Source organism: Nothobranchius furzeri, chromosome 11 (assembly GCF_043380555.1).
Source record: "Nothobranchius furzeri strain GRZ-AD chromosome 11, NfurGRZ-RIMD1, whole genome shotgun sequence".
Classification (NCBI taxonomy): Eukaryota; Metazoa; Chordata; class Actinopteri; order Cyprinodontiformes; family Nothobranchiidae; genus Nothobranchius; species Nothobranchius furzeri.
The window spans coordinates 36,559,364-36,584,443 of NC_091751.1; the positions used below are offsets into that span (position 1 = coordinate 36,559,364).

General features: G+C 42.3%; 1 protein-coding gene across 7 annotated transcripts in view; it reads left to right on the plus strand.

Annotated features, from left to right (window-relative positions):
• larp4b (La ribonucleoprotein 4B) overlaps positions 1-25,080 on the plus strand; it is a 57,036-nt gene that overhangs the window by 23,315 nt on the left and 8,641 nt on the right. For 5 of the 7 annotated variants that reach the window (XM_015956012.3, XM_015956013.3, XM_015956014.3 and 2 more), the window contains 5 exons: positions 11,386-11,539; positions 17,079-17,243; positions 18,898-18,976; positions 20,878-21,014; positions 23,456-23,559. In XM_015956012.3, coding sequence (XP_015811498.3) covers positions 11,386-11,539; positions 17,079-17,243; positions 18,898-18,976; positions 20,878-21,014; positions 23,456-23,559 — 639 coding nt within the window. Of the gene's footprint in view, positions 1-7,381; positions 7,731-11,385; positions 11,540-17,078; positions 17,244-18,897; positions 18,977-20,877; positions 21,015-23,455; positions 23,560-25,080 lie in introns of those variants that run through there. The other 2 variants (XM_054743541.2, XM_054743547.2) reach the window with 1 other exon arrangement.

Sequence of the window (25,080 nt, forward strand, 5' to 3'; positions counted from 1 at the left end):
TTGATGCTCGTTTTGTGAAACGTGGTCAGTGATGTCCTCATTAATGTTTCGCTCTGGCTCAAACTGAAAAGGCTGAACAGATGTTGATGTCGTTGAACAGTCTCTACGGGGTCCCAAAGCTGGCCGGTGCAACCGAGGTACAACCAAATGACGTCACTACCTAAAGTGCATTGCAACGCTAACAACAATGGCGACCTACGAGTTAAACTTTTTTTTTTTTTTTAATTTTATAAAAGTGAAGACATTAAGGTTTTTTACACCACTTTAATATAACTGATACTAACATTTATCTTTTAATAACCACAAAGTTTTGTAACCTGGGTTCCTTTTAAGGCCAGTTCTGGCTGATGTTGATAAACCGATATTGTCGGACGTCCCTACTTTTTACTTTGAAAAACTTTGCTGTAAAATTAAAGTTCTGTGTCAACCCTAAACTTTTTGATTGTGAATATGTAAAATCTGGTCACACGGGCCTCATGGTGCAATTCAATTCAATTCAATTTTATTTATATAGCGCCAAATCACAACAAGTGTCATCTCAAGGCACTTCACATAATAAACATTCCAATTCAGGTCAGTTCATTAAGCCAATCAGAAAAACTGTTTCCTATATAAGGAACCCAGCAAATTGACTTTACAGCAGTCCTCATACTAAGCAAGCATATAGCGACAGTGGAGAGGAAAACTCCCTTTTAACAGGAAGAAACCTCCAGAAGATCCTGGCTCAGTATAAGCAGCCATCCACCACAACTCACTGGGGATCGAGATGACAGAGCGCACGCACGCACGCATGCACGCACGTACACACACGCACGTACACACACACACGTACACACACACACGCACACACACACATACACACACACACACAGCAATGTGTCCATGGTTACACCGTGATTACTTAGTAAATATTCTATTTGGCGAGAGATAAACTTTATTGTATTTATCCTAGTGAATCTATTGTTCAACGGGTAAACTAGCAGTAGCACATCCAACGTCAAGGAATCAAAAAGTTATTATCAGGAGAGGGAGAATGTTTTAGTGGTTAGCAGCAGTGTGCTAGACAATGGCCCCCTCCATGAGGCCACCACAGCTCAGCAGAACATCATTGTAGCTTCTTCTGGGGAGAAAAACACTTAGAGAAAAAATAAAGTTAATAGCTGAAATAGCAGGAAATAATACATTCAAAGAGCAGATTGTAGAAGAAAGTAGTAGAGTGTGAAAAGTGGTCAGTGTTTCCTCCAGCAGTCTAAGCCTATAGCAGCATAACTACAGAGATAACTCTGGATAACCTAGCCTTTTTAGTTGGAGGCATGTTGGAGGCAGGGCAAGGGAGAGCCGTCTTTACCGACTGTACAATCCACCTCCCTCTACTCCCCCATTTGTCCAGATCTAAGCTAACATCAGATTTGAACCATAAGCCCTATCAAATAAAAATGTTTTGAGCCTATTCTTAAAAGTAGACAAGGTGTCTGCCTCATGGACTAAGACTGGGAGCTAGTTCCATAGGAGAGGAGCCTGATAACTAAAAGATCTACCTCCCATCCTTATTTTAGATATTCTGGGAACCACCAGTAAACCTGCAGTCTGGGAGCGAAGTGCTCGATTAGGAACGTATGGAACAATCAGATCACTGATGTATGATGGAGCTTGATTATTAAGAGCTTTATACAGTTGTGGTCAGAAGTTTACATACACTTGTAAAAAATATAATATAATGGCTCTACTGAGTGTCCCGTTATTTCTAAAACTCAGATTTTTCTCTGATAGAGTGATTGGAACAGATACTTCTTTGTCACAAAAAACATTCATGAAGTTTGGTTCTTTAATATCTTTATTATGGGTTAACAGAGAAAAGTGATCACATTTGCTGGGTCACAAATATACATACAGCAACATGAACTAGCAATTTTGGTGACTTAGAAACGTGTCAGTGAACTGAGCTTCATAGCATGGCCTCTTAACTTCTTGTGAGTGATTATGAGTGACTACAGCTGGTGACTTCTCTTAGGCCAGGTAAATAGGGCTCATTGGATACAAACGCTACAATGGGAAAGTCAAAAGAGCTCAGCATGGATCGGAAAAAGCAAATTATTGACTTGAACAAGTCAGGAAAGTCACTTGGGGCCATTTCAAAGCAGCTGCAGGTCCCAAGAGCAACAGTGCAAACAATTGTTTGTAAGTATAAGGTGCATGGCACTGTTTCATCACTGCCAAGATCAGGAAGAAAACGCAAGCTATCACCTGCTGCTGAGAGAAAATTGGTCAGGAGGGTAAAGAGTGAACCAAGAATCACCAAAAAGCAGATCTGCCAAGAATTAGAAGCTGCTGGAACACAGGTGTCATTGTCCACAGTCAAACGTGTTTTGCATCTCCATGGACTGAGAGGCTGCCGTGCACTTGTGCCGTGCCCTTGCTCCAAAAGCGGCACCTTAAGGCTCGACTGAAGTTTGCTGCTGATCACATGGACAAAGATAAGACCTTCTGGAGGAAAGTTCTGTGGTCAGACGAAACAAAAATTGAGCTTTTTGGCCACAATGCCCAGCAATATGTTTGGAGGAGAAAAGGTGAGGCCTTTAACCCCAAGAACACCATGCCTACAGTCAAGCATGGTGGTGGGAATATTATGCTGTGGGGCTGTTTTGCTGCCAATGGAACTGGTGCTTTACAGAGAGTAAATGGGATAATGAAGAAGGAGGATTACCTTCACATTCTTCAACATAACCTAAAATCATCAGCACGAAGGTTGGGTCTTGGGCGCAGTTGGGTGTTCCAACAGGACAATGACCCCAAACACACATCAAAAGTGGTAAAGGAATGGCTAAATCAGGCTAGAATAAGGGTTTTAGAATGGCCTTCCCAAAGTCCTGACTTAAACCCCATTGAAAACATGTGGACAGTGCTGAAGAAACAAGTCCATGTCAGAAAGCCATCAAATTTAACTGAACTTCACCAATTCTGTCAAGAGGAGTGGTCAAAGATTCAACCAGAAGCTTGCCAGAAGCTTGTGGATGGCTACCAAAAGTGCCTAATTGAAGTGAAAATGGCTAAGGGACATGTAACCAAATATTAGCACTGCTGTATGTATATTTGTGACCCAGCAAATGTGATCACTTTTCTCTGTTAACCCATAATAAAGACATTATGACATAATAAAGACGTAAAGAACCAAACTTCATGAATGTTTTTTGTGACAAAGAAGTATCTGTTCCAATCACTCTATCAGAGAAAAATCAGAGTTTTAGAAATAACGGGACACTCAGTAGAGCCATTATATTATATTTTTTACAAGTGTATGTAAACTTCTGACCACAAATATATGTGAGAAGAAGGATCTTAAAATCTATTCTGAATTTAACAGGTAGCCAATGTAGGGAAGCTAAGACAGGAGAGATATGATCTCTCTTCTTAATTCTCATCAGAACTCTAGCTGCAGCATTTTGGACAAGCTGAAGACTTTTAACTACATTCTGTGGACTTCCTGAGAGTAATGAATTACAGTAATCCAGTCTTGATGTAATAAATGCATGAACTAGTTTTTCAGCATCACTCCTGGAAAGGATGCTTCTAATCTTAGGGGCGACGGTGGCACAGGAGTTAAGTGCTCGCCTTGCAATCGGAAGGTTTCAGGTTCGAGCCCCGCTCAGTCTGTCGCTGTTGTTGTGTCCTTGGGCAAGACACTTAACCCTTAACACTTAACCCACCTTGCCTGCTGGTGGTGGTCGGAGGGACCGGTGGCGCCAGTGCTTGGCAGCCTCGCCTCTGTCAGTGCGCCCCAGGGCAGCTGTGGCTACATCGTAGCTCATCCCCACCAGTGTGTGAATGTGTGTGTGTGAATGGGTGAATGACTGATTGTGTTGTAAAGTGCCTTGGGGGGGTTCCAGGACTCAAGAAGGTGCTATATCAAATACAGGCCATTTACCATTTTACCATTTAGCAATATTCTGAAGGTGGAAAAAGGAAATCCTACAAACCTGATTTACCGGGGATTTGAATGACATGTCCTGGTCAAAAATAACACCAAGGTTGCAACCAAACCCTTGTTTTTCACCTCATTCCCTATTCACACACAGAGGCCGATAGTGCACCATATGCCCTGCACCTATGTGTCAGAAAATGACAGTGACCTAATTTTAGCAGCCGTTTTCAAATCAAACCAGTTATGATTGTAGGCTGGAAGCAAAGAGGAAGAATAGTTGGTTATTAAAGGGACTATAAGGAAGTTTGACAGTCAAAACATGTATAGAAATAATAAATTTCTTCTTCATACATTCTCCTGCAATGCCCTGGTCCTGTAGAATGAGCCCTGGCATTTTTACTGTGATTGCCTGTTTTTCTGTAAAATCACAGAAAACGAGAGCTGCTCGGGTCGAGCAGGCATCTTCATGCACGTTCACGCTCAGGCATAGCTCGTAGCATTTGCTATCCGTAGTTTTAGCAGCAGAGAGGGAGGCAGTGCCAACTCCGTGACTTTGTCGCTGTTCCTAACGCCTAGTGATGAACCTAGCTACATTTCTGAGGACCCTTAGCTACTTTCTGTGGAACTTTCTTCTAGATACTTCCTGCAAATTAGCAACAAAATAGCCATTTTTGCTCCGTACCGTTCTTTGGATTGACGTTGTTTCAGCTGTCATCAAGGATATAAACGTTACAGATAGATTCAATATCACTGGTGCTTTAGCTCACCTAGTAAGATGACTGACTTTCATGCAGATGACCTAGGTTTGATTCCTGGTGTGAACATAATTTGTTATTTGGAGTTTCTTTTTTACATTAATATATTTTTTTACAGTAATAAGACGCCCATATTTTTATTTTGAGACTCGCCGGCACTGAATTCACAGATAAAAAAGATGTGGGTTCTACTTTCATTTTGGAACTGTTTTTCAAGCAAGGGAAGGGAATGATCTGAGCATGTAGGAGTACCGACCCATCATAAACCTTTGTCGGCTGTGCTGAAGAGAAAGGTACAGAACCAAATTATTTAATTAGCTGTTTGTTCTCCTGTCCTCTGTCCTCCGGGCCACACACACACACACTCACACTCACACTCACACTCACACTCGGCCGGCCGACGAGGAAGTGCAGAGACAGAGGCACATTATTTTTATTAATTTGCTGTGTTCTTCTGTTCTCCGGGCCACCACACACAGACACACTCGGGACTGTCTCAGCTGTTATTTTCGTTAAGGAGTGTGCACGTACAGCATGCACACCTCATGCACAAGCTTACTTTTGAAGCTGCAGTTACGCGTTGGGCCTGAGTGGCGATCGCGAGCATAAAAACTTCAAACTTCCTTACAGTCCCTTTAAAGAAAAATTGTTTTCCGGTGGTTCTTCAGTCTGTGAAATGATGGGCAGTCATACAATGAAGAGCTTCCTGCTTAACCCATGCCTGTTGCCATGGTAACCAGGTTAATTGTTTACTTTGTCTAAAAAGGTTGTTAAAATCAGCCAAACTGGATGGAGCAGGGCCTTCCCGGCTTACTGTTTTACCACTTGCTGAACGGAACCTTCCAGACATGATCTGTGTTCCAAACATTAGCTTTTGCTTTTGCTTTGGTATTATGGGATGGACAGAAAGGCTATCTCTTCACTTGAATATAGTGGAAACTTATGAGGGAAAAAGTGGCAAAGTAATATTTCTGTGGAAGATGTGCTGTTTTATAAGTAAAAAAAAATGATAGGTTTTATTTTCGTCAAACTTAGAATAAAATCACACCCAGTTGTGGTCTGATTGTGTACAGCTGAGAGCTTTAGCTAACACACAGGTGGACAAATCTAATCATTTGGGGAGACCAGTCTCAGTTTTGCAGATGCAAGAGTCCAGATTCAGCTGGATTTGTTTGTTCCGTGTTTGACTCGTGCCTTGTTGCTCTTTGTCGCATCATGCTCGTGTAGGCAAATTCCCTTCCATCAGGATGTCCGAGCAATAAACCCGGAGCTACATCAGCTGTCCTCAGGTGACACACAGTAAGTCCCTTCTGTCCACTGCTCCTGATGAATTACTTTCTCTGTTCCCCACAAAATACTCTCAATCAGTGCAGCAGCTAACCTTTTCATCTTCTGTGGCATTGGAGCATTAAATTTTTTTAAAGGTCAAGCGAAGCCCCGCATGTACATACACATCCGGTGACATCAGCAGTTGTTTCTATGGCAGCCAGCCAGCCTGCATATGTGTGTGTTTTTAATGGGACTCTTGTTCTTTTTGAATCTTGTCGAACACGTTTCTCTTTGACGGAGCCATCTATCTTGTCTCATTTTGCTGCCCCAGTAATGACAAAAGGGATTCTCAGCATCTTTATTTTCCCATCAACAGTCCTGAGGCGGCTGGCTTAATTTGAGTGGGTTATTTTTACATGAAAGGTGTGGAACTGGGGGGGGGGGGGGGGGGGGGAAGCAGAGGAATCATTTTTATGATTATTTCTGATAATAATGGGCCACTCTGACTTTAACATGCAAGCAGGCTGAGCGTGAAAATAGTCTCCTACACCTATGTCCTGCATTAGCTTCTGATAAAAAGTAGACGGTGAGACTCTAGAATGAAAAAATCCTGACAGATCTACGTCACACTGTGACTTAACTCATTCGCTGCCAGACGTTTCCTGATCGCTAAAGCCCTTCGCTGCCAGCGTTTTTCACCGTTTTTACAGTTTTTTTAAGAGTCACAGAACGTTGCACGCTAGGATGATGTCGACTCCAAAACAAAGCGGAGATTCACTTCTTACATCAGGAAGAATCCGCGCGCTTCGAGCTTTATCCGTTCTTTCATAATCCATTGTTGAATTGTGATCGGCAGAAGCTTTTCCGGTTTGCGCCTCACTTTTTTTTACAGCAGTGGCCCAAAATGATCTCTTAACACATGGATTTTCTGCTTCCTGATCACGTGACGTATGCAGATGAAGATCGGCTTTAGAGCTGAAATGTTTTTTTCTCACGGTGCGGGGGCTCGTTCCGATGCCCACACAGTAAAAAAAAATGCAAATGACAACTTTTGTCGTCATTGGCAGTGAATGAATTAACATTCATAGAATTAGAGTTTCACTGTCTACTTTTTATCAGAAGCTAATGCAGGAGATGGGTGTAGGAGACTATTTTCATGTTCAGCCTGTATGAAAAACTCAAAATGACTGTTTATAATCAGAAATAATCATAAAAATGTTTTCTTTTTCAGTGCCCCACATCTTTAATGTTGTTGACAGAGGTTACGTCTGTGCTCAGGAGAGCATCTCAGTACTCATGTACAGCTTAAACCTTTTCCAGGAAAAATGACTCAGTGCAACAGTGACAAAACAAAAGCAGACACGGATGCTGAACAGGAGCAAACAGCCACTCAGCTTGTGCAACGTCAGCCTAGCCCACCAGGGCAGTGGAGCATCAGTGCTGTCATCAGATTTGTTGAATCAACGCAGCAGCAGCTTGGATCAGACGGAGCACGGTGCTGCCTGTGATCTGACAGGAATGATTTAGATGGACGTTGTGGTGGGAGACCCCCGATTACATCCAAATTCTGAAGATAATGATCAGAAATCCTCCACCTGCCTCTGGATGTATTTTATTTTTGTGTTTTACCCATGGATTGGTTGCAGTGGAGCTTTGTACCTGCAATGACGGGAAACTCTTGGTCCTCTGTGCCACACGAGTTCAGTGAGACGCTAGCCCTGACTACGGCTCTGGGTTACAGCCTGCTAACCTGTGAGACATGCATGCTCAGTCACTGTTTTGATCCTGTGAGTATTTCCAGCAGAGGCTGTTCTGTTTGCTCACATCAGCACAGTCCTGATTTAAAGGTTTTGCTATTTTAAACCTTTGAGAGCAAAGGTAGGCACAATATATGATAAAATATTACCCTTGGCACTAGGGCTGAAACGATTCCTCGAGTACCTCGAATAATTCGAGTACAAAAAATCCTCGAGTCAAATTCTCTGCCTCGAGGATTCGTTTAATTCATATTTAATTAATTCATGGCTTTGCAGTCGCCCGTGGTCATGTTTCACCCGGACTGAAATAAGTGACGCACATGCCCACTGGACTGAATCGCACACGCGAGTAGGGAATGTAACTTAACTTTATCTTAAGCTATGGCGGACAACGTGGATCCCGGTGGAGTGCGAAAAAGACAGAAAATGTCAAGATGTGGGACCATTTTTCACGTCGTAAGGTGGAAAACGTAGTCCAGTGAAAATACTGTAAAATGGATTTAGCCTACCACAACACCACATCCTCCGTGCTGCAGCACCTGTAAATGTCACTTCTGCAAGCGGACTCGGAGCCTCTACAAGATAATGCATTTTAGCCTGTATTGCTATATATTCTGCGGACACTGTGCGACTTTTTCGTTTGTAGCACTCAGTTTCAGCTCACACCGTACGTCTGGTAGCAACACGTCGGACTTAAAATGTGCTAAAAAATAGCATTTTTACACAAAACGTCGGACTTTTTATTGTGTTGTTATTGATATTTGTTGTCCCTCGGGATTGCTGCAGGATTACTGGTATTTATGAGAGGAAAACGAAAGAAAGTAAATAAATGTTTTGTGATCAGTATAATTTGACAAAACCACGGCAAACATGCTTTCTCGACAATCCTTGTTATTGTGTGAGAAAAAAGTGTTGAAATTAAAACGGACGTGTGTTAATAGGGAAACATCCGGCGAGCTGTTTGCGCATGCGCCGTGAGCGGTTCTGGTTCTGTTTGGGCCGCAGCCGCCCGCAGCGCTACTTCAACAGTTATCCTCTGGCTTGCAGGCTAGCAGATTCTCGCACGAGGGGAAAATCGGCTCAGGTTGTGTACTTATTTTTTGCACAGGCATTTGTTTACTGTGAAGTAAAGTTGAAGTGCTGAAGTTTTGCAAACTAATTTTGAATAAAACTTGAAGAATAACTGGCAACTGCTTGCTCATTTTAAGAGGTCTTTCATAATTATAACATGCTATTTGATATAATGGTTTACAAACACAAAGGGGTAATTTATTAGAGTACTTGATTAATCGAAAAAAATATTCGATAGAGTACTCGATTACAAAAATATTCGATAGCTGCAGCCCTACTTGGCACTATTGAGATGTCATTTACCTTAAATACGAGTTATTTTTGTCAGTTTGTCTTGGTACCCTGAAATAAAATGATTTGTTTCAGTGATGCTCCGCCCACATGCGCTTCGACAAAACGCGCCTACAACAGCATCTTGGGCAGGCCTGCTGTTGTATTGGCTTTGGTGGTCCAGATACTCTAACCACTGGACTACCAAGCATCAGTCACCTAACACACATATCCTGGGTTGGCCATTACATGCATCTTTGTAGATGGGAAGTATTTATATTATGGCGGTGTTTTGTCTCCAGTGCAGAATCTTCACTCTTGTACAGGTGGAGGTTTAAAGCGGTCATCTGACATGAAGGTCATAATCTCAACTGCAGCATGAAATCAACCCCTCTATGTCCACAGCTAGGATAAAGTGGGCATTAGTGACCTACTTCCATGAGTGGAGGGTTCCAGGTCTGAGACTAGCTTCAGGGGCAGGATCAGGACCTGATGACGCATTTAGTTTCTATCGAGGCCTCTGCAGGCTTTTCCAAATAATCCAAAAATTTGCATTTGAGACAGGAGAATGCATGAATGTCACCAAAATGAGGTTGGTGGTAATTTTAATGAGGATTTTCCCGTGCACAACTGGACGCCTTTTCAGCCCTCTTGAGGAGGTATGTCTGGAGGTGAACAGGGCTGACACGCTCACTGCTGACTTATAGGCTGGCTCAAAAGCATGCCTACCATTAGGAAGAGCCTCTAAGGTTCCTGCATGTGCGATTCATTATCATTCTGGATGCTATGGAGTTAACGAGCCTGAATGAAGCTGTTTTTCTGTACCTCCAGCGAGACACACACACACACACACACACACACACACACACACACACACACACACACACACACACACACACACACACACACACACACACACACACACACACACACACACACACACACACACACACACACACACACCTACACACACACACACACACACCCCTGACTGCCACCGTTTTTGAGCATTTATACGGTTTTTTGAAGAGTCACAGAACATTGTGCTCTATGATCATCTAAGCACCAAAACTGTCAAACGAAAGAGTAGATTCACTTCTTTCAGCAGGAAGAATCACCGTGTTTCTAGTTTCTTCCGTTCTTTCACAATCTGTTGTCGAAGTGTGAGTAGCAGAAGCTTTTCCGGTTAGCGCTAGGGCTGGGCGATACGGCTTAAAAATAAAGTCTCCGATTTTATTTTTTTTCAATTCGATTTACGATTTTTTTCCGATTCTCTCTCCCCCTCAGTTATTAAGAATAGTAATAAGTACAAATGGAACACACCTTAAAGACAATTTTGTTTTGTATTTGATCCAGGCAAGACAAATGTAAGCCTAATTTCTGAGATGAATAAATGAACACCCTCTTGGAATAAAAGTGCCACGCTCCACGTCCGTCGCAGCGAACCCAAACCAGTTCCGGATGGTTCAATTCCCTTCTTAGGAACAAACTTCCTGCTCTCATCGATGGCCATGGAGTTGCTTGCTGTTTCGTGTGCATGCTGTGACGTTGTTGTCGCGGTTATGAGAAACTAACGCTATGGAAGCTCTGGGGGGCCAAAAGCGCTATTACACAAAAATTCAATAAACTTTTTTTTTAAATCTCCTGCAGCAAAAAATTTGAATAAATTCATTAAGTCGATTTATCGCCCCGGCCTAGTTAGCGCCTCTTTTTTTCCACAGCAGCGTCCCAAAACTATCTCCTAATTCATGGATTTTCTTCTTCCTGATCACGTGACACACATGGGTGAAGATCAGCTTTCGAGCCGTGATGTTTACTCTCACGGTGCGGGGGCTCGTTCCCAGACTCGCCCCGTAAAAAATGCGATGGCAGTGAGTGGTTGGATTTAAAATGACAACGTAAGTCGTCAATGGCAGTAAACGAGTTAAGTTTTAATTTTGAAACCTTTAAAATCAAAAAAGCCTAAATTCATATTTTGTTTGTCCACATTGGGAGTAAGGCTGAAATTCTTTGTTTTTTTGTTTAAAGTTGCTTTTCCCACTTCTAAAATATGAAATGACTTCATCTGCACCTGCTTTAGGTGGAGAACAGCAGAAGCTCGTTGGTCTTATTTTCTCAGACGGCATAAGATTGTTGAGTTTTCCTGCTGCTGAAGTCGACCTAAGCCTTTAATCTATACCTTGTTTAAATTGTGAAACGTGATCTTGTTTTCATCACATGAAATCTACCTTTTTGATCCTATTTACTGACATAATTACTAACAAATCCAGTTTTAAATGTTGACAGCATTTCCTGTAAATGTAATCCAAATGGAAATATGACCAAAAGCTCTGTGTTTTCTCAGGAATCCGCCAAGGTTTCAGACCTCAACCCCAATGCGAAAGCATGGGCCAACCACATGTTTAGCCTGGACCCCAGCGAGACTGCTGACACCACAACTGCTGCCCTGCAGCCATGGAAGGAAGGCTGCGATAGTTCGGACGACCCCGGCCCAGAAGGTCAGCCGCCCGCTTGAGATGCACTCCTGGCAGATTATTTCTAAACTTAGAATTGCTTCTTTTGGCTGTGGCTCATAATGAAAGTTAAACTTGGTCAATGATCATTATTACACCGTTGTAACCCTGAACATTAAACTTGTGAGACTTCAGCAGTTTTTTACGTTCTTATGGCTAAAAGCTTTTTATTAATTTCATTTAACTTTTTTATCGCCAGAAATGCATCATATTTCTCAACATTTGTTGTTTTTATCATGTTTTTTTGTCTCAGTCTCTTTGATATGAGGTGGACATATTCATGCAAGTGTAATAAATACTAAAAAGGGTTTAAAACATCTAAATTTAGTTTAAAACGCAGACATGCTTTTATTTTTAGGATTTGAACAGAGTTCTTTCTAAAGCCTGTATCTGACTGAGCAGAAAGGTACATGAGAAGGAACGGGTTGTCAGTTGGAAACGTAACAAATTACTTAAAGATTTTCGAGTTGTAATTTAGTCACCGGTCGTCTTCTTTAGTTGGAAGTTCTGACACCGACCTTTCTCAGGGTTCTCACACCGGCCCGTCTCAGGGTTCTGACATTGGCTCACAGGAACTTTCCTAGGACTTTATAAATCAGGGGTGTCAAACTCATTTTAGCTTAGGGGCCACATTGAGGAAAATCTAGTCCCAAGTGGGCCGGACCGGTAAATTAAAAACAACTTCAGATTGTTTTCTTTGTTTTAATACAATCAATATAAAACAAAGCTGGAGCCTGAGGACAGTGTATCCAAAATAGTACAACACCTGAAGTGTACTTGAAAATTTGAGAGAAAAAAATAAAAATAATTAGTGATTCAGAGTTTACAGATAACATGGCTGGATCAGTTTCATGCAGCACTTAAAATATATTTGACTCATTTTACTTTACATCTTTTAGCTTTCACCAGCACATCAATATCAGAAGTCACATCCTGAGTGGCAGCCAACTTCAGGATGTGATTCAAGTTGTTGTGTGAGCCTTGAGTGCAGCTTTGTTTTATTTATACTCATTACAGAGAACACTTGCTCACAAAGATAAGTTTATTTTCACTCTACATTGTAAAGTATGAAAATAAAGTTTACACAACCATCTCGCGGGCCGGATTTAACCTGTTTGCGGGCCGTATCTGGCCCGCGGGCCGTATGTTTGACACCCCTGTTATAAATGAACCATCATGTTTGACAGACATCTTCAAACAAGGTAGGAAAATAAGTTTTTTCTGTTTGTGTAAAAAATCAGTATCAATAAGTATTATGTAAATTCCTTTGAACCGTAATTTTTAAACATTAAAGCACGTGTCACTGGGAGATGTCCTCTACAGACACATCTTCATTTTAAAACAACGACAATAGCAGGCGTCTGATAAAAACCTGAGGATTCAGGTGAAACATTAAGACCGCCAGCTGTTATTTATTATTCTGACTTCACTCTAGTCGCATTTGTCATGTGAAAAGGGCCTCTTTAAACATTCATGCTTAATTTAATATGATGCATGAATATTCTGATCAGCGTAGCTGTTCCCCGGACACAAACGACCGTAATCGTTCACTTTAATGTGTGCAGACGAGAGCAGCCAGGATCTGCTGAGGAAACAAAAGCTATCGATTAGCAGGGCTGGACTCTGACATCTTGACCTATTTCATCTCCTGCCTTCAGGAGGACATTCATGTAAAATTTATTTGAGAAGACCGACCCGGTGTTGTTGGGTCATTAATATCATGTCTGTGATGGATCAGGCTTATTATGAGTTTGTCTTCAGGGTAAAACACGTCGTTGTCGCTGCCCTCAATGCTTTTCTTATTCTAAAAAAGAAAAACCTGCAGGCAGACAAACTCGGACTATAAGTTATGGGCTAAATAGTTTGTCTTCAGTGACTACTTTAAAGAGCAAGTCACCCCCAAATCAACATTTTTTTCTGATAAACTACAGTGGTGTGAAAAACTATTGGCCCCCTTCCTGATTTCTTATTCTTTTGCATGTTTGTCACACAAAATGTTTCTGATCACCAAACACATTTAACCATTAGTCAAAGATAACACAAGTAAACCCAAAATGCAGTTTTGAAATGATGGTTTTTATTATTTAGGGAGAGAACAAAATCCAAACCTACATTGCCCTGTGTGAAAAAGTAATTGCCCCCTGAACCTAATAACTGGTTGGACCTCCCTTAGCAGCAATAACTGCAATCAAGCGTTTGCGATAACTTGCTACGAGTCTTTTACAGAGCTCTGGAGGAATTCTGGCCCACTCATCTTTGCAGAATTGTTGTAATTCAGCTTTATTTCAGGGTTTTCTAGCATGAACCGCCTTTTTAAGGTCATGCCATAGCATCTCAATAGGATTCAGGTCAGGACTTTGACTAGGCCACTCCAAAGTCTTCATTTTGTTGTTCTTCAGCCATTCAAAGTTGGATTTGCTGGTGTGTTTTGGGTCATTGTCCTGCTGCAGCACCCAAGATCGCTTCAGCTTTAGTTGACGAACAGATGGCTGGACATTCTCCTTCAGGATGTTTTGGTAGACAGTAGAATTCATGGTTCCATTTATCACAGCAAGCCTTCCAGTTCCTGAAGCAGCAAAACAACCCCAGACCATCACACTACCACCACCATATTTTACTGTTGGTATGATGTTCTTTGTCTGAAATGCTGTGTTACTTCTACGCCAGATGTAACGGGACATTTGCCTTCCAAAAAGTTCAACTTTTGTCTCATCAGTCCACAAGGTATTTTCCCAAAAGTCTTGGCAATCATCTCTTTCTTATGGTGGATTCGTGAACACTGACCTTAATTGAGGCAAGTGAGGCCTGCAGTTCTTTAGAAGTTGTCCTGGGGTCTTTTGTGACCTCTCGGATGAGTTGTCTCTGCGCTCTTGCGATAATTTTGGTCGGCCGCCCACTCCTGGGAAGGTTCACCACTGTTCCATGTTGTTGCCATTTGTGGATAATGGCTCTCACTGTGGTTCGCTGGAGTCCCAAAGCTTTAGAAATGGCTTTATAACCTTTACCCATCGACATACATATATGGACAATGGGTTTCCATAGGCTCCAATAATAAGTTTTTGTACTAAAATGGGAGGTGGCCACCACCGCCATTTTGACCGTGTCACAGGTTCCGTCAAGTCCAGACAATTCCATAAAAGGGAAGAGAGGAGGAGCTGAGGGTGGGGCTGTAAGGCTGGGATCAACTGACGACAGCCGGTCGAACTAGCTACAAGCTAACCTGAAGCTAACCCAAAGCTAATGCGGAGGTGGGAGCTAAGCTAACGGAGGTAGCAACCTAGCTACAACCGGAGTTAACTGTGCACAACACCAGAGCTTCTGAGTCAGAGATACGCTGGGCTGACTGCTGGGTAAAACCGGGTGGAACACAGAGGTCTCCGAGACCTCCACAAGCCGGCAGCCGCACAGCAGACGAGCGCCGCTGCGATCTGAGATGCGCAGAGCTGCCGCTGGGGAGAACCAGGTGGAAAGGTTTCCATCCCAGAGCTCCACAAGCCGTCAGCCCGCGCAGCAAACAAGCCGCGATCAGACAGAGATGCGCCGAGCTGCGGGTAGGGGAGAACGGGTGGAAAACATCGGTCTCCCGAGAGCTCCACAAGCCGATAGTCGGAACCCAGCTCCACCAACATATTATATTTCAACCCATTTTCTAAAGTGCAGCATTATGTTAAATGCACTGGGTTTTACCCTATTACATTTAAATTTCATGGTTAAACAGTACATGTTAAAATCTAAGCTCATCTCGGCAGTGACCTAAAATACATAAATATAATTTTACTTACCGAAAAAAATGAAGTGGAGACTCCTTGGACGCTCTATTAGTGCAATTAATGCCACAGCAAGTCATTTTGTCCAACAATTGCACAAAAAATATCCAAAACAGAATACACACACACAGAGACTCAAAATCCCGGAACAGTTTCCAGGCCAGACCGAGGCTCTACTGAGGCCTTTCCACGGAGCTAGCTCTGTGGTCACATGGGTCTGATGCTCATTAATTATACAGAGTTTTAGGCTTTTAATACACTTAAACAGAAGAGTGAGAAAAAAATTCACCCCCCTCAGAGTTGTCATGAGTGTAAACTAGATCATTTAAACCAAAAACGTGTTTTGGTACCAGGCTGTAAACATGTTTATTTCTGCTGTGAAATTGGTATTTTTAACATGGGAGTCGATGAGGATCTGCTCACTTCTGACACCAGCCCCCAGCGGATGAGGGTGGAACTGCAATTTTTTGTACTTCCGGGTTGAGACCTATTTCTGAGCCGCATTGTGGGGGCTTGCCTTTACCAGGCTGGTAGATCTCATTTACTTTTGTTCTCATTTGTTCTTGAATTTCTTTGGATCTTGGCATGATCTAGCTTTTGAGGTGCTTTTGGTCTACTTCTCTGTGTCAGGCAGCTCATATTTAAGTGACTTCTTGATTGAAACAGGTGTGGCAGTAATCAGGCTTGGGGGTGGCTACAGAAATTGAACTCAGGTGTGAAACACCACAGTTGGATTATTTTTTAATAAGGGGGGCAATTACTTTTTCACACAGGGCAATGTAGGTTTGGATTTTGTTCTTTCCCTAAATAATAAAAACCATCATTTCAAAACTGCATTTTGTGTTTACTTGTGTTATCTTTGACTAATGGTTAAATGTGTTTGGTGATCAGAAACATTTTGTGTGACAAACATGCAAAAGAATAAGAAATCAGGAAGGGGGCAAATAGTTTTTCACACCACTGTATATAAATGCGTGTCTAATCGTGCTGCAGACACGTGTAGTCAGTAGTTTTGTACTTTAGTGCATTTTAGTTAAAAATTTAATTTTCTGCCTAAAACTCAGTGTCGTACAACTCCAACAGGTAACAACTCTGCACTTCAGTCGAATTTAAATCTGCCATCACTATTGGCTAAGAGGTACCCTAGAACGTTAGCTGGTACCATATGATGTCACAATGTCGGTGTGTGTTTGTATTTGTGTGTGTGTATTTGTTAGAGGCTCCGCCCTCTCGGTCTGCTAGGCAACAGCATTTCAGTGTTTCCCCCAACGTTTATAAGCCTGGTGGCCCACCAGGCTTTGCTTGCCCACCCGCCAGGCTAAGCGTTATGCCCCGCCCCGCCCCCCTCCCCGACCCTACCGTGTCCACTGCCATGAATGGCGCAATGAAACTAGAGCCCTCCATCAGCTGATATTGGTGAGAAACAGCAGCGGAATGTGTGCAAACCCCCCACCCCCGCTCTCACAGAGGAGCAACCCCCCTCCCCCGTTCTCATGGAGGAGCGCTGCGAGATGGAGCGCTGCGAGATGGAGCGCTGCGAGATGGAGCTTGCGACCCATCCCATTCCATTATTGCATATATTAACTTTAATGGTGTGAATAGCTGAAAGTTTTTTGCACACAGGATTTAGTTTTATTGAAGAACAACACAGCACCATAACTTCTGAATTTGATGTAGATTTATTGATCTGAGTGTAAGTGGCTTTTGACATCATGTCACCTTCATTAATGATTCTGATCCCTTGTCTATTGCCACAGGCTTTGAAGCCAGTGAGGACAAAGCTTACAAGGAGACTCTGCTAACTGACCCAGATGAGCCTCCACCAGAACCAGTAATGCTGGCCGAGCCGGCCTCCGTTGCCTCCGTCACACTGGAGTGCTCCGATCCCGCCTACACAGAATACCCCGAGCCCGGGTGCACAGGTGGGCTGGTTGTGTTGGGAGGTTGTGTGTGTGTGTGTGTGACTAGTCTGCAGTGATGGACATGATGAAGGTTGTTTCTGATGGTTCCAGAGTAGAAAATAAAAGCAGTGATTGTGTGTTTGTGGTCATAGCCGAGGCAGCTGGTTCTGATTAAACAGATAAATCATGTACATGTAATTGGCCTTGAACCAGCTGTCTAGCCATGCTAGCATCCCAATTTTACTTTACAAGTGATGGAAATGAGATTGGTTCATGTGAGGAGAAGTGCTCGTTCATTCTTTAATTTGTGCTCAGGACAAAGGTGAGTGCTTAAGAGCTATTTGTCATTTTATCTTGCAACATTAAATCTGATTGGCCCGTTTCAGACTGTATTGTTACCAGACTTTTATCTCTTAAGCCTGCCGCGCACTAGAGCAATCTGCTGAGCAAACGGCCTCGAATGACCATTTGCTCAGCAGATTGCTCGCCGTGTGCACCTGATTTTCATTGAATTTTCCGCCTCACGAGACGCTGAGCCGAATATCTGACCAGTCAGATATTTTCCGCCTCACGGGGGTAGAAACTCACCGTGTGCCCACTACTGAGCTGCTGACTGAGCTGAAATATTCTAGTGGCCAATCTCCGCTCACATGACCCCAAGATGTATTCAGATGCAGCCCCCTGCCCTGTCTGCATGTCTGAAAAATAAGCAAAACTACCTTGCGGATCGATGGGCCCACTGTTTCCATTACCCTCTCGAAGGATCCAGGCGGTGGTACTGTCGGAAGGATTCTGGGTCTTCCAGGTGTATCTCTTGGAGTAGATTGGCATAAACTCTTCATCTCGCCCTTCTTTCCAGCCACTGTACACATACTTTCCTAACCTTCAAATGCTGGTGGCGGCGGCGCTTCATCAACACAAAAAGTATAGGTATTCCTTCCGTTTCCAGCTCCGTGTCCGTTTTGTTTATTTTCTGACATGTAGACAGGGACCTGCCATCTTGGAATCATGTGATCAGAGAACGCGTTTTGATTGGCCACTAGAATAGTTCAGCTCAGCCGGCAGCTCACGTAGTGTGCACACGGCAAATTTCTACCCCCCGTGAGGCGGAAAATATCTGACTGGTCAGATATTTGGCTTCAGCGTGAGGCGGAAAATTCAGTGAAAATCAGGCACACGTGGCGAGCAATCTGCTGAGCAAATGGTCATTCGAGGCCGTTTGCTCAGCAGATTGTGCGGCAGGCTTTAGAGCTCTCCGTTTGACAGAAATGTTGACAACCCAGCAAGAGGAGCGAAGCATTCAACACAGCAGTTATGGTGGAGGTTCAGCCTTGCTAAATGTCTGCTCTGGTTGCCTAAATCAGGGATGGAGACGGTAGAATAATAAACGGAACAAGCACTGAATGGGAGAATTATTTAAATCTTTTAAAGTAACAGATTTTCACATTGGTGCTTGGTTATAGATGTTTTAATGGGACCACAGAGGGAATTTATATTTAACAAATTTTTATACAAGAATAAAACCATATTTTTTACCATCTCTCCACTAGTGTTAAACATTGGCTTTTCTCTATCACTTTTTATTTCCATCCATCTAATATTTTGTTCAGCTCGATGTTCTTTTTTAGTGTTATTCAGATCTTGAGGCTTTATTTTCCTAATTCTTACCCAACAGGAAGTGATTCCCAGCCTGACAACACCCAGGAGGGCCTAAGGGAGCATCTGAAGAAGACCCTGGAGTTCTGTTTGTCCAGGTGAGCTTAATTTTTACTGATTCCAGCTAAAGTTTGTGCTTTAAACCAGTCAGCAAAGTGGGAAAGACTCTTGATGTGAGAGGTTGTTTGCTGTGATGTCAGATCTAAATACTAACACGTTTATGTTTCCATAAGTTTCATAAGTAGTCACTAAAATAAGTTTACCTCTAAACCTCGGACTATTATCAGAAACCTGCAGAGGAAACGTGGTTGAAGGATTTTCCACTCTACTCTCAAGGTTTTACTCTACGCATTCGCTGAAGCCCTTCGCTGCCGGCATTTCTCACTGATTTTACTGTTTTTTTAAGAGTCACAGAACATTGCGCGCTAGGATGATGTCGACGCCAAAACAAAGAGGAGACTCACCTCTTACATGAGGAAGAATCCACGTGTTTCCAGCTTTATCCATTCTTTCATAATCCGTTGTTGAAATGTGATCGGCAGAAGCTTTTCTGGTTCGCGCCTCACGTTTTTTTACTGGCGCGGCCCAAAACGATCTACTAACACACGGATTTTCTGCTTCCTGATCATGTGACGTGTGACATATGCGTATGAAGATCGGCTTTAGAGCTGAGATGTTTGTTCTCTCGGTGCGGGGGCTCGTTCCGATGCCCAAACAGTAAAAAAATGGCAAATGACGACTTTTGTCGTCATTGGCAGTGAATGAGTTAATGGAGAGAAGCATATATATAGCCAACCACAACAAGAAAACGTCTCCTCAGCGTGACCATTACAGAGCCTCCGAGCTGTCGACGAGAGGGTTTGTGTGAAATCCTGTCCTGAAACAGCAGAATAGCTGCTTTTCTGCTGCACTTTATTATAATTTAGTTTCATTAAACCTTGAGGGTCCACGCTGGTCTGTTATCAGCTGTTGGTGTCCTCCAGGAACGGCATCTGCCTGCAGCTCTGGAAACCCGATGGCTGGATGGCCACACGCAAATCCGTCAAATACATCTGCTCACCGCTCGATACACAACGGTTCCTGGGTCGGTTCTTTTAGTACAAATTCAGCCTTTTACCCATGCAACACTTTTTAACTCTTTAGTTTTTGAAACTTGTGTGGAAATTAAGAGTTTTTATTTAAGCTTTTTTGAGTATTTGAAAAAGTCATTAACATGAAATCAGATAATCTCAAATATGCATTAGTTTTGTCTAAATGCACACAGACAGCCTAAAAAAAACAAAGAATTTAAAAGAAACCAGAGGTTCTTTGTTAATGGATCAGAAACCTTTGCTGTTTGTTTTATTTTGTTTTGATCTATGTGGAGCACTTTGTGATGAGTACTATTTAAATACAATTTACTTACTTTCCTTTGTGGAGACATTTAGAGTTTCTAAGGGAAGCAGTCAGGTGTACAGCAGGTAGGTGAGGTTGGTAAAGGGCAACGGTTAAAAGCACACACGTGTTACCCACACAGGGTTCCTGGTATTAAAACACGAAAAATGAAAACATTTATGTCACTAAACACAGCAAGATTTCTGTTTAGCTTGACTGAGACGATAATAGGTATAACATATAAAAATCCTTAATCCCTCTGCTGTAAACGCGTGTGTTTATTATAAATAAATATATCACACTGTACCAACTTAGCCTTGAACTTTAATAACCACCAGCAGGTATTTAGCTAATGTTTTATGTTCGTTCTGAGGATGGATCAGTGAGCCTTGTAGTTTTGAGAAATAAAACTATAATGGAAAATAACTTTGTAGAAGTTTTTTAATGTCCTTCTGAAGGTAGAACATTAAATCGTTGGTCCTTAAAGGCTTTTAGTGTCTGTGAAAATGTGCAAAGGTTCTGATGAAGTGTGGAACGTCTCCGTGGCGAGGATTGGACTGGGCGAGGACGTGCCTGTGCTGTCTCTGATTATTCCTCACCGTGTCTTGTTCCTGTTGTTCCTCAGGGAGAACCTGGCCAGTGACATGTACCTCATCTCCCAGATGGACAGTGACCAGTATGTGCCAATCGTCACAGTGGCCAACCTGGATCACGTCAAAAAGCTCAGCACTGACGTGGATCTGATCGTGGACATTTTACGATGTGAGTAAATGAAAATGCGTTGTGAGTAGACCAGTCACATCAGACTCAGCAAGTGGAGGAGGCTGATTTCCCTGGAGACGTTGAAGTGTGAGCAGCAATCTTACCTAATGCTGTTTGATTTTTACACAATTGATTTATTACCTGAATTAAATCTTTCTGGCTCGATGCCTTGGTTTTTGTTTGTTGGCTCGTGATGTGTGCACGGCCTGTGTGCACGTACATAAACACCATGTCACTGTCAGTCAACTTCATAAATTAGTTGCAGGTGTTTATTTTTTATTGCAGCTTTTTTTTTAATGAAATGAAAGGAACAGTGCAGATGTGATCTACTTTATTATGTTTGTTTAATTCAGACATAATTATCCTGATTATGATACACAATTCTATTCAAGTTTACTTATATAGCACCAAATCACGACGAGTCGTCTCAAGGCACTTCACATAGTAAACATTCCAATACAGGTCAGGTCATTAAGCCAATCAGTAAAAAGTTTCCTAAATAAGGAACCCAGCAGGTTGCATCGAGTCACTGACTAGTGTCAAGAGTCTTTACAGCAATCCTCATGCTAAGCAAGCATGCAGCGATAGTGGAGAGGAAAACTCCCTTTTAACAGGTAGAAACCTCCAGAGGATCCTGGCGCATATGACATCTGGCAGTAAAAATTAGTTTTTATTTGAGTTTTTCACATTTTCCTCCACATCTACCTAAAGAGCAAGTCATCCCCTACCAGAGTATTATGGGCAGCAGTAGCTCAACGGGTTGTCCAGTAATCGGAAGGTTGCAGGTTTGATCCCGGCTCCGGCTAGAGAATTCTGCTGTTGTGTCCTTAGGCAAGACACTTAATCCACCTTGCCTGCTGGTGGTGGTCGGAGGGACCGGTGGCGCCAGTGCTTGGCAGCCTCACCTCTGTCAGTGCGCCCCAGGGCAGCTGTGGCTACATCGTAGCTCATCACCATCAGTGTGTGAATGTGTGTGTGTGTGACTGGATGAATGATACACTGTAGTGTAAAGCGCTTTGGAGTCCTTACTCTGAGAGGCGCTATACAAGTGTGGGTCATTTATCATATTACTCAACTCCCACTTCCTATTTGAAAAATGCAACAAATGCTGTTGCCTAGCAGACCAAGAGGGCGGAGCCGCTAACAAATACACACACACACACACAGGCTCACAATGACATTGTGACATCATATGGTACCAGTTAACGTTTTAGGGTACCTCTTAGCCAATAGTGATGGCAGATTTAAATTCAAATGCAGTGCAGAGTTCTTACCCGACAACGGCGCAACACTGACAGTTTTAGGCAGAAAATGAAAATTTTAACTAAAATGCAGTAAAGCGCAAAACTATTAACTACTTGTTTGTCTGCAGCACGATTAGACACGCATTTATACAGTTTATCAGAAAAAAAGTTGATTTGGGAGTGACTGCTCTTTAAGTCATGTCAAAAATTCTACTGTAGCTTTTACTTTTATTTATCATCAGCCAAAGCTTGTCGGTTCCATGTCTGAATGTCTGCTAATGTGGACGAGCATAGCTAGAGCTTTAACTTTAGTTTATTAAACTCCATTCATAAAAGTGAGTCATGATGGGATTTAGGTTCAGATGTTGTAAATATTATAAAATAAAAGCCTGCTACTATAAAGTCAAATAAACGACAACAATGTTGGGTATAAACAGGATTTATTACACTCGTTACTGTTGAAACTGTTTTAAAAAAATATCTAAAAAGTTTTTATTTTTGTATGGGAAGTTGATATTAGTGGAAAATTGAGTGAAAATAAGAATACACTGATCAAAAAATATTACTGGTACTTTTAGTGTTATTCTATTGTGGAAAATTCAGACAAAGTTAAAAATAGGCTTCAATTTCAGGTTTCTAAATATTAAAGGGCATCTCCAACCACTGTTTCCACTCATTGAGCGTCTTTAATCTGCTCATATTTTAAAACTACAACCTGGACCAGTGGTTCCCAACCTGGGGTCTGTGATCCACCAAGGGGGTCAGCACATACAAGTGCCTCGTGGTTTTTATCTTGAGAAGTGATTTACAAAAGATAATTTCTTCTTCCCCTTCTTCTTCTACTAGAACATGTTGTGCTGAGATTGTGAGGTTACCTTACAGGATCCTCAAGGATAGAAGATTGGGAACCACTGATCTAGACTCTAAACCTGGACCAGATTCTGATACAGTGTTGGCAGCAGAATCTGTTAACCATGTAGATTGTGATGTTAAACTGTGATTTTATTAGTGAAAACAGTGTTTTTGTTTTTTCATAAATGTGAGAAAGAAATTGTGTTAAAATGTTGAAATGTATCTTGTCTGACTGGGCAGATCTCTGGGTGCTCAGCGTCCCTAAACCTCTGATGCTAGAATCGCCCCTGGCTGAGCACATATCTAAACCTCTTAATTTTTTAATTGCATCGTGTCTCCCTCCAGCTCTGCCATTGGTCCAGGTGGATGAGAAGGGCGAGAAGGTTCGACCCAATCAGAACCGATGCATCGTGATCCTCAGAGAGGTTCCACAGAGCACACCCTTAGAGGTCAGTGCACCTGGTTCCAGCTGCATCATGGAAATGGGAATGTTGGGAAACTTTTGTCTAGATCTTATCACGATCTGTGGTTTTGCTCCACACCTAAAAACCTTTGTAATTTTGGTTTCATGCTCCACGGTACTTTACAGAGTCCATTAAACAATTATGTTTTTTTTTCTTATGGGCTTAATTTAGCTTTAAGGACTTAAGCAGAAGTACAAAAACTCCGCTATTACGCAGTTTTAGAGGATACTTTTGGACATTTTACTTAGACCAAAACAGGCAGCTGTTTTAAAACATTTACATAATATTTGTATTGTCTTAACAGAGCATGACGGAGCCTTTTGAATATGTTTAAGTAAATTTACAGCGACATCAGACCTCTTTTGTGTTCAGAGAAATTTACTTTAAAATGTAAGAATTGCTGCATATTATTATGTTTAGAGATTTATTTACATTTTCCAAACACACAAGTTTCAGATACATTTTTAACAGACGCAAAAAATGTACTTTATAAATAACAGTATAGTTTTTCTAGGGGTGCACCGATTGCAGTTTTTGGCCAATCACCGAACTTGAGAAAAACGACTTGCCAATGCCGATTTATTTTCCGATAATGATTTTACTGTACCACTTTATTTTCAAGTGCATTTCAATACGGCATGAGAGCAGACCATAGCGCCTTACATACAGTACAAAAAGAAGTACTGAAACATGCATCGTATCATAAACACAGCTAAGGATAAAACAGCTAAAACCGCCAAAATGACTATTCTAAAACATGAATAAAACCCAATTAAAATGAATAATAACAACTAAACGCAATACATTAATAAACAATTCATGATGTAAAAGCCAGATCATAAAAGTGTGTTTTCAATCGTGACTTGAAGCCGCAATAGGTGTTGACTGGCGGATCGTGAGAGGTAAGGCCTTCCACAAAACAGGCACCACATGTACAAAAACACACTCCCCCCTCATTTTATAATTCATTGAGGGTATGCAAAGCACCATCAGTGCGCTCATTGGTACGTACAGCTGTAACAAGTCAGTCAGGTATGTTGGGGGCACAAAGAGGGGGCCCTCGGGCTGGGAGCACAAAAGGGGGGCCCTCGGGCTGGGGGCCACAAAGAGGGGGGCCCTTGGGCTGTTTTGACACACCTGTCCCAAATAATTCTATAGCAATGGTTTGCTTTAACATGAACTAGGGGTGCACCGATTGCAGTTTTTGGCCGATCACAGATCTTGATAAAAACCCGAGATCGGGGCCGATAGATCGGTGCCCCCCTAATTTTTTTCTCTTTTGTGTGTTTGTTGCGTGTCATCGTGATCCATTTTCTTGTTCTTTTTTTTTTTTACACAGTTTGGTAAAAAAATAAAGTAACCTGACATGTTTCAGCTAGTATCTCTAGCCATCGTCAGAGATGGCCAGTGTTGGTGGCGTCACTTCCTTTTATCCGTGGGCAGCAGAGGACGGTGTGGCCCTCTACTTCCCTCTGTCCTCCTGGCTGATGACACTGTCCTACAAAA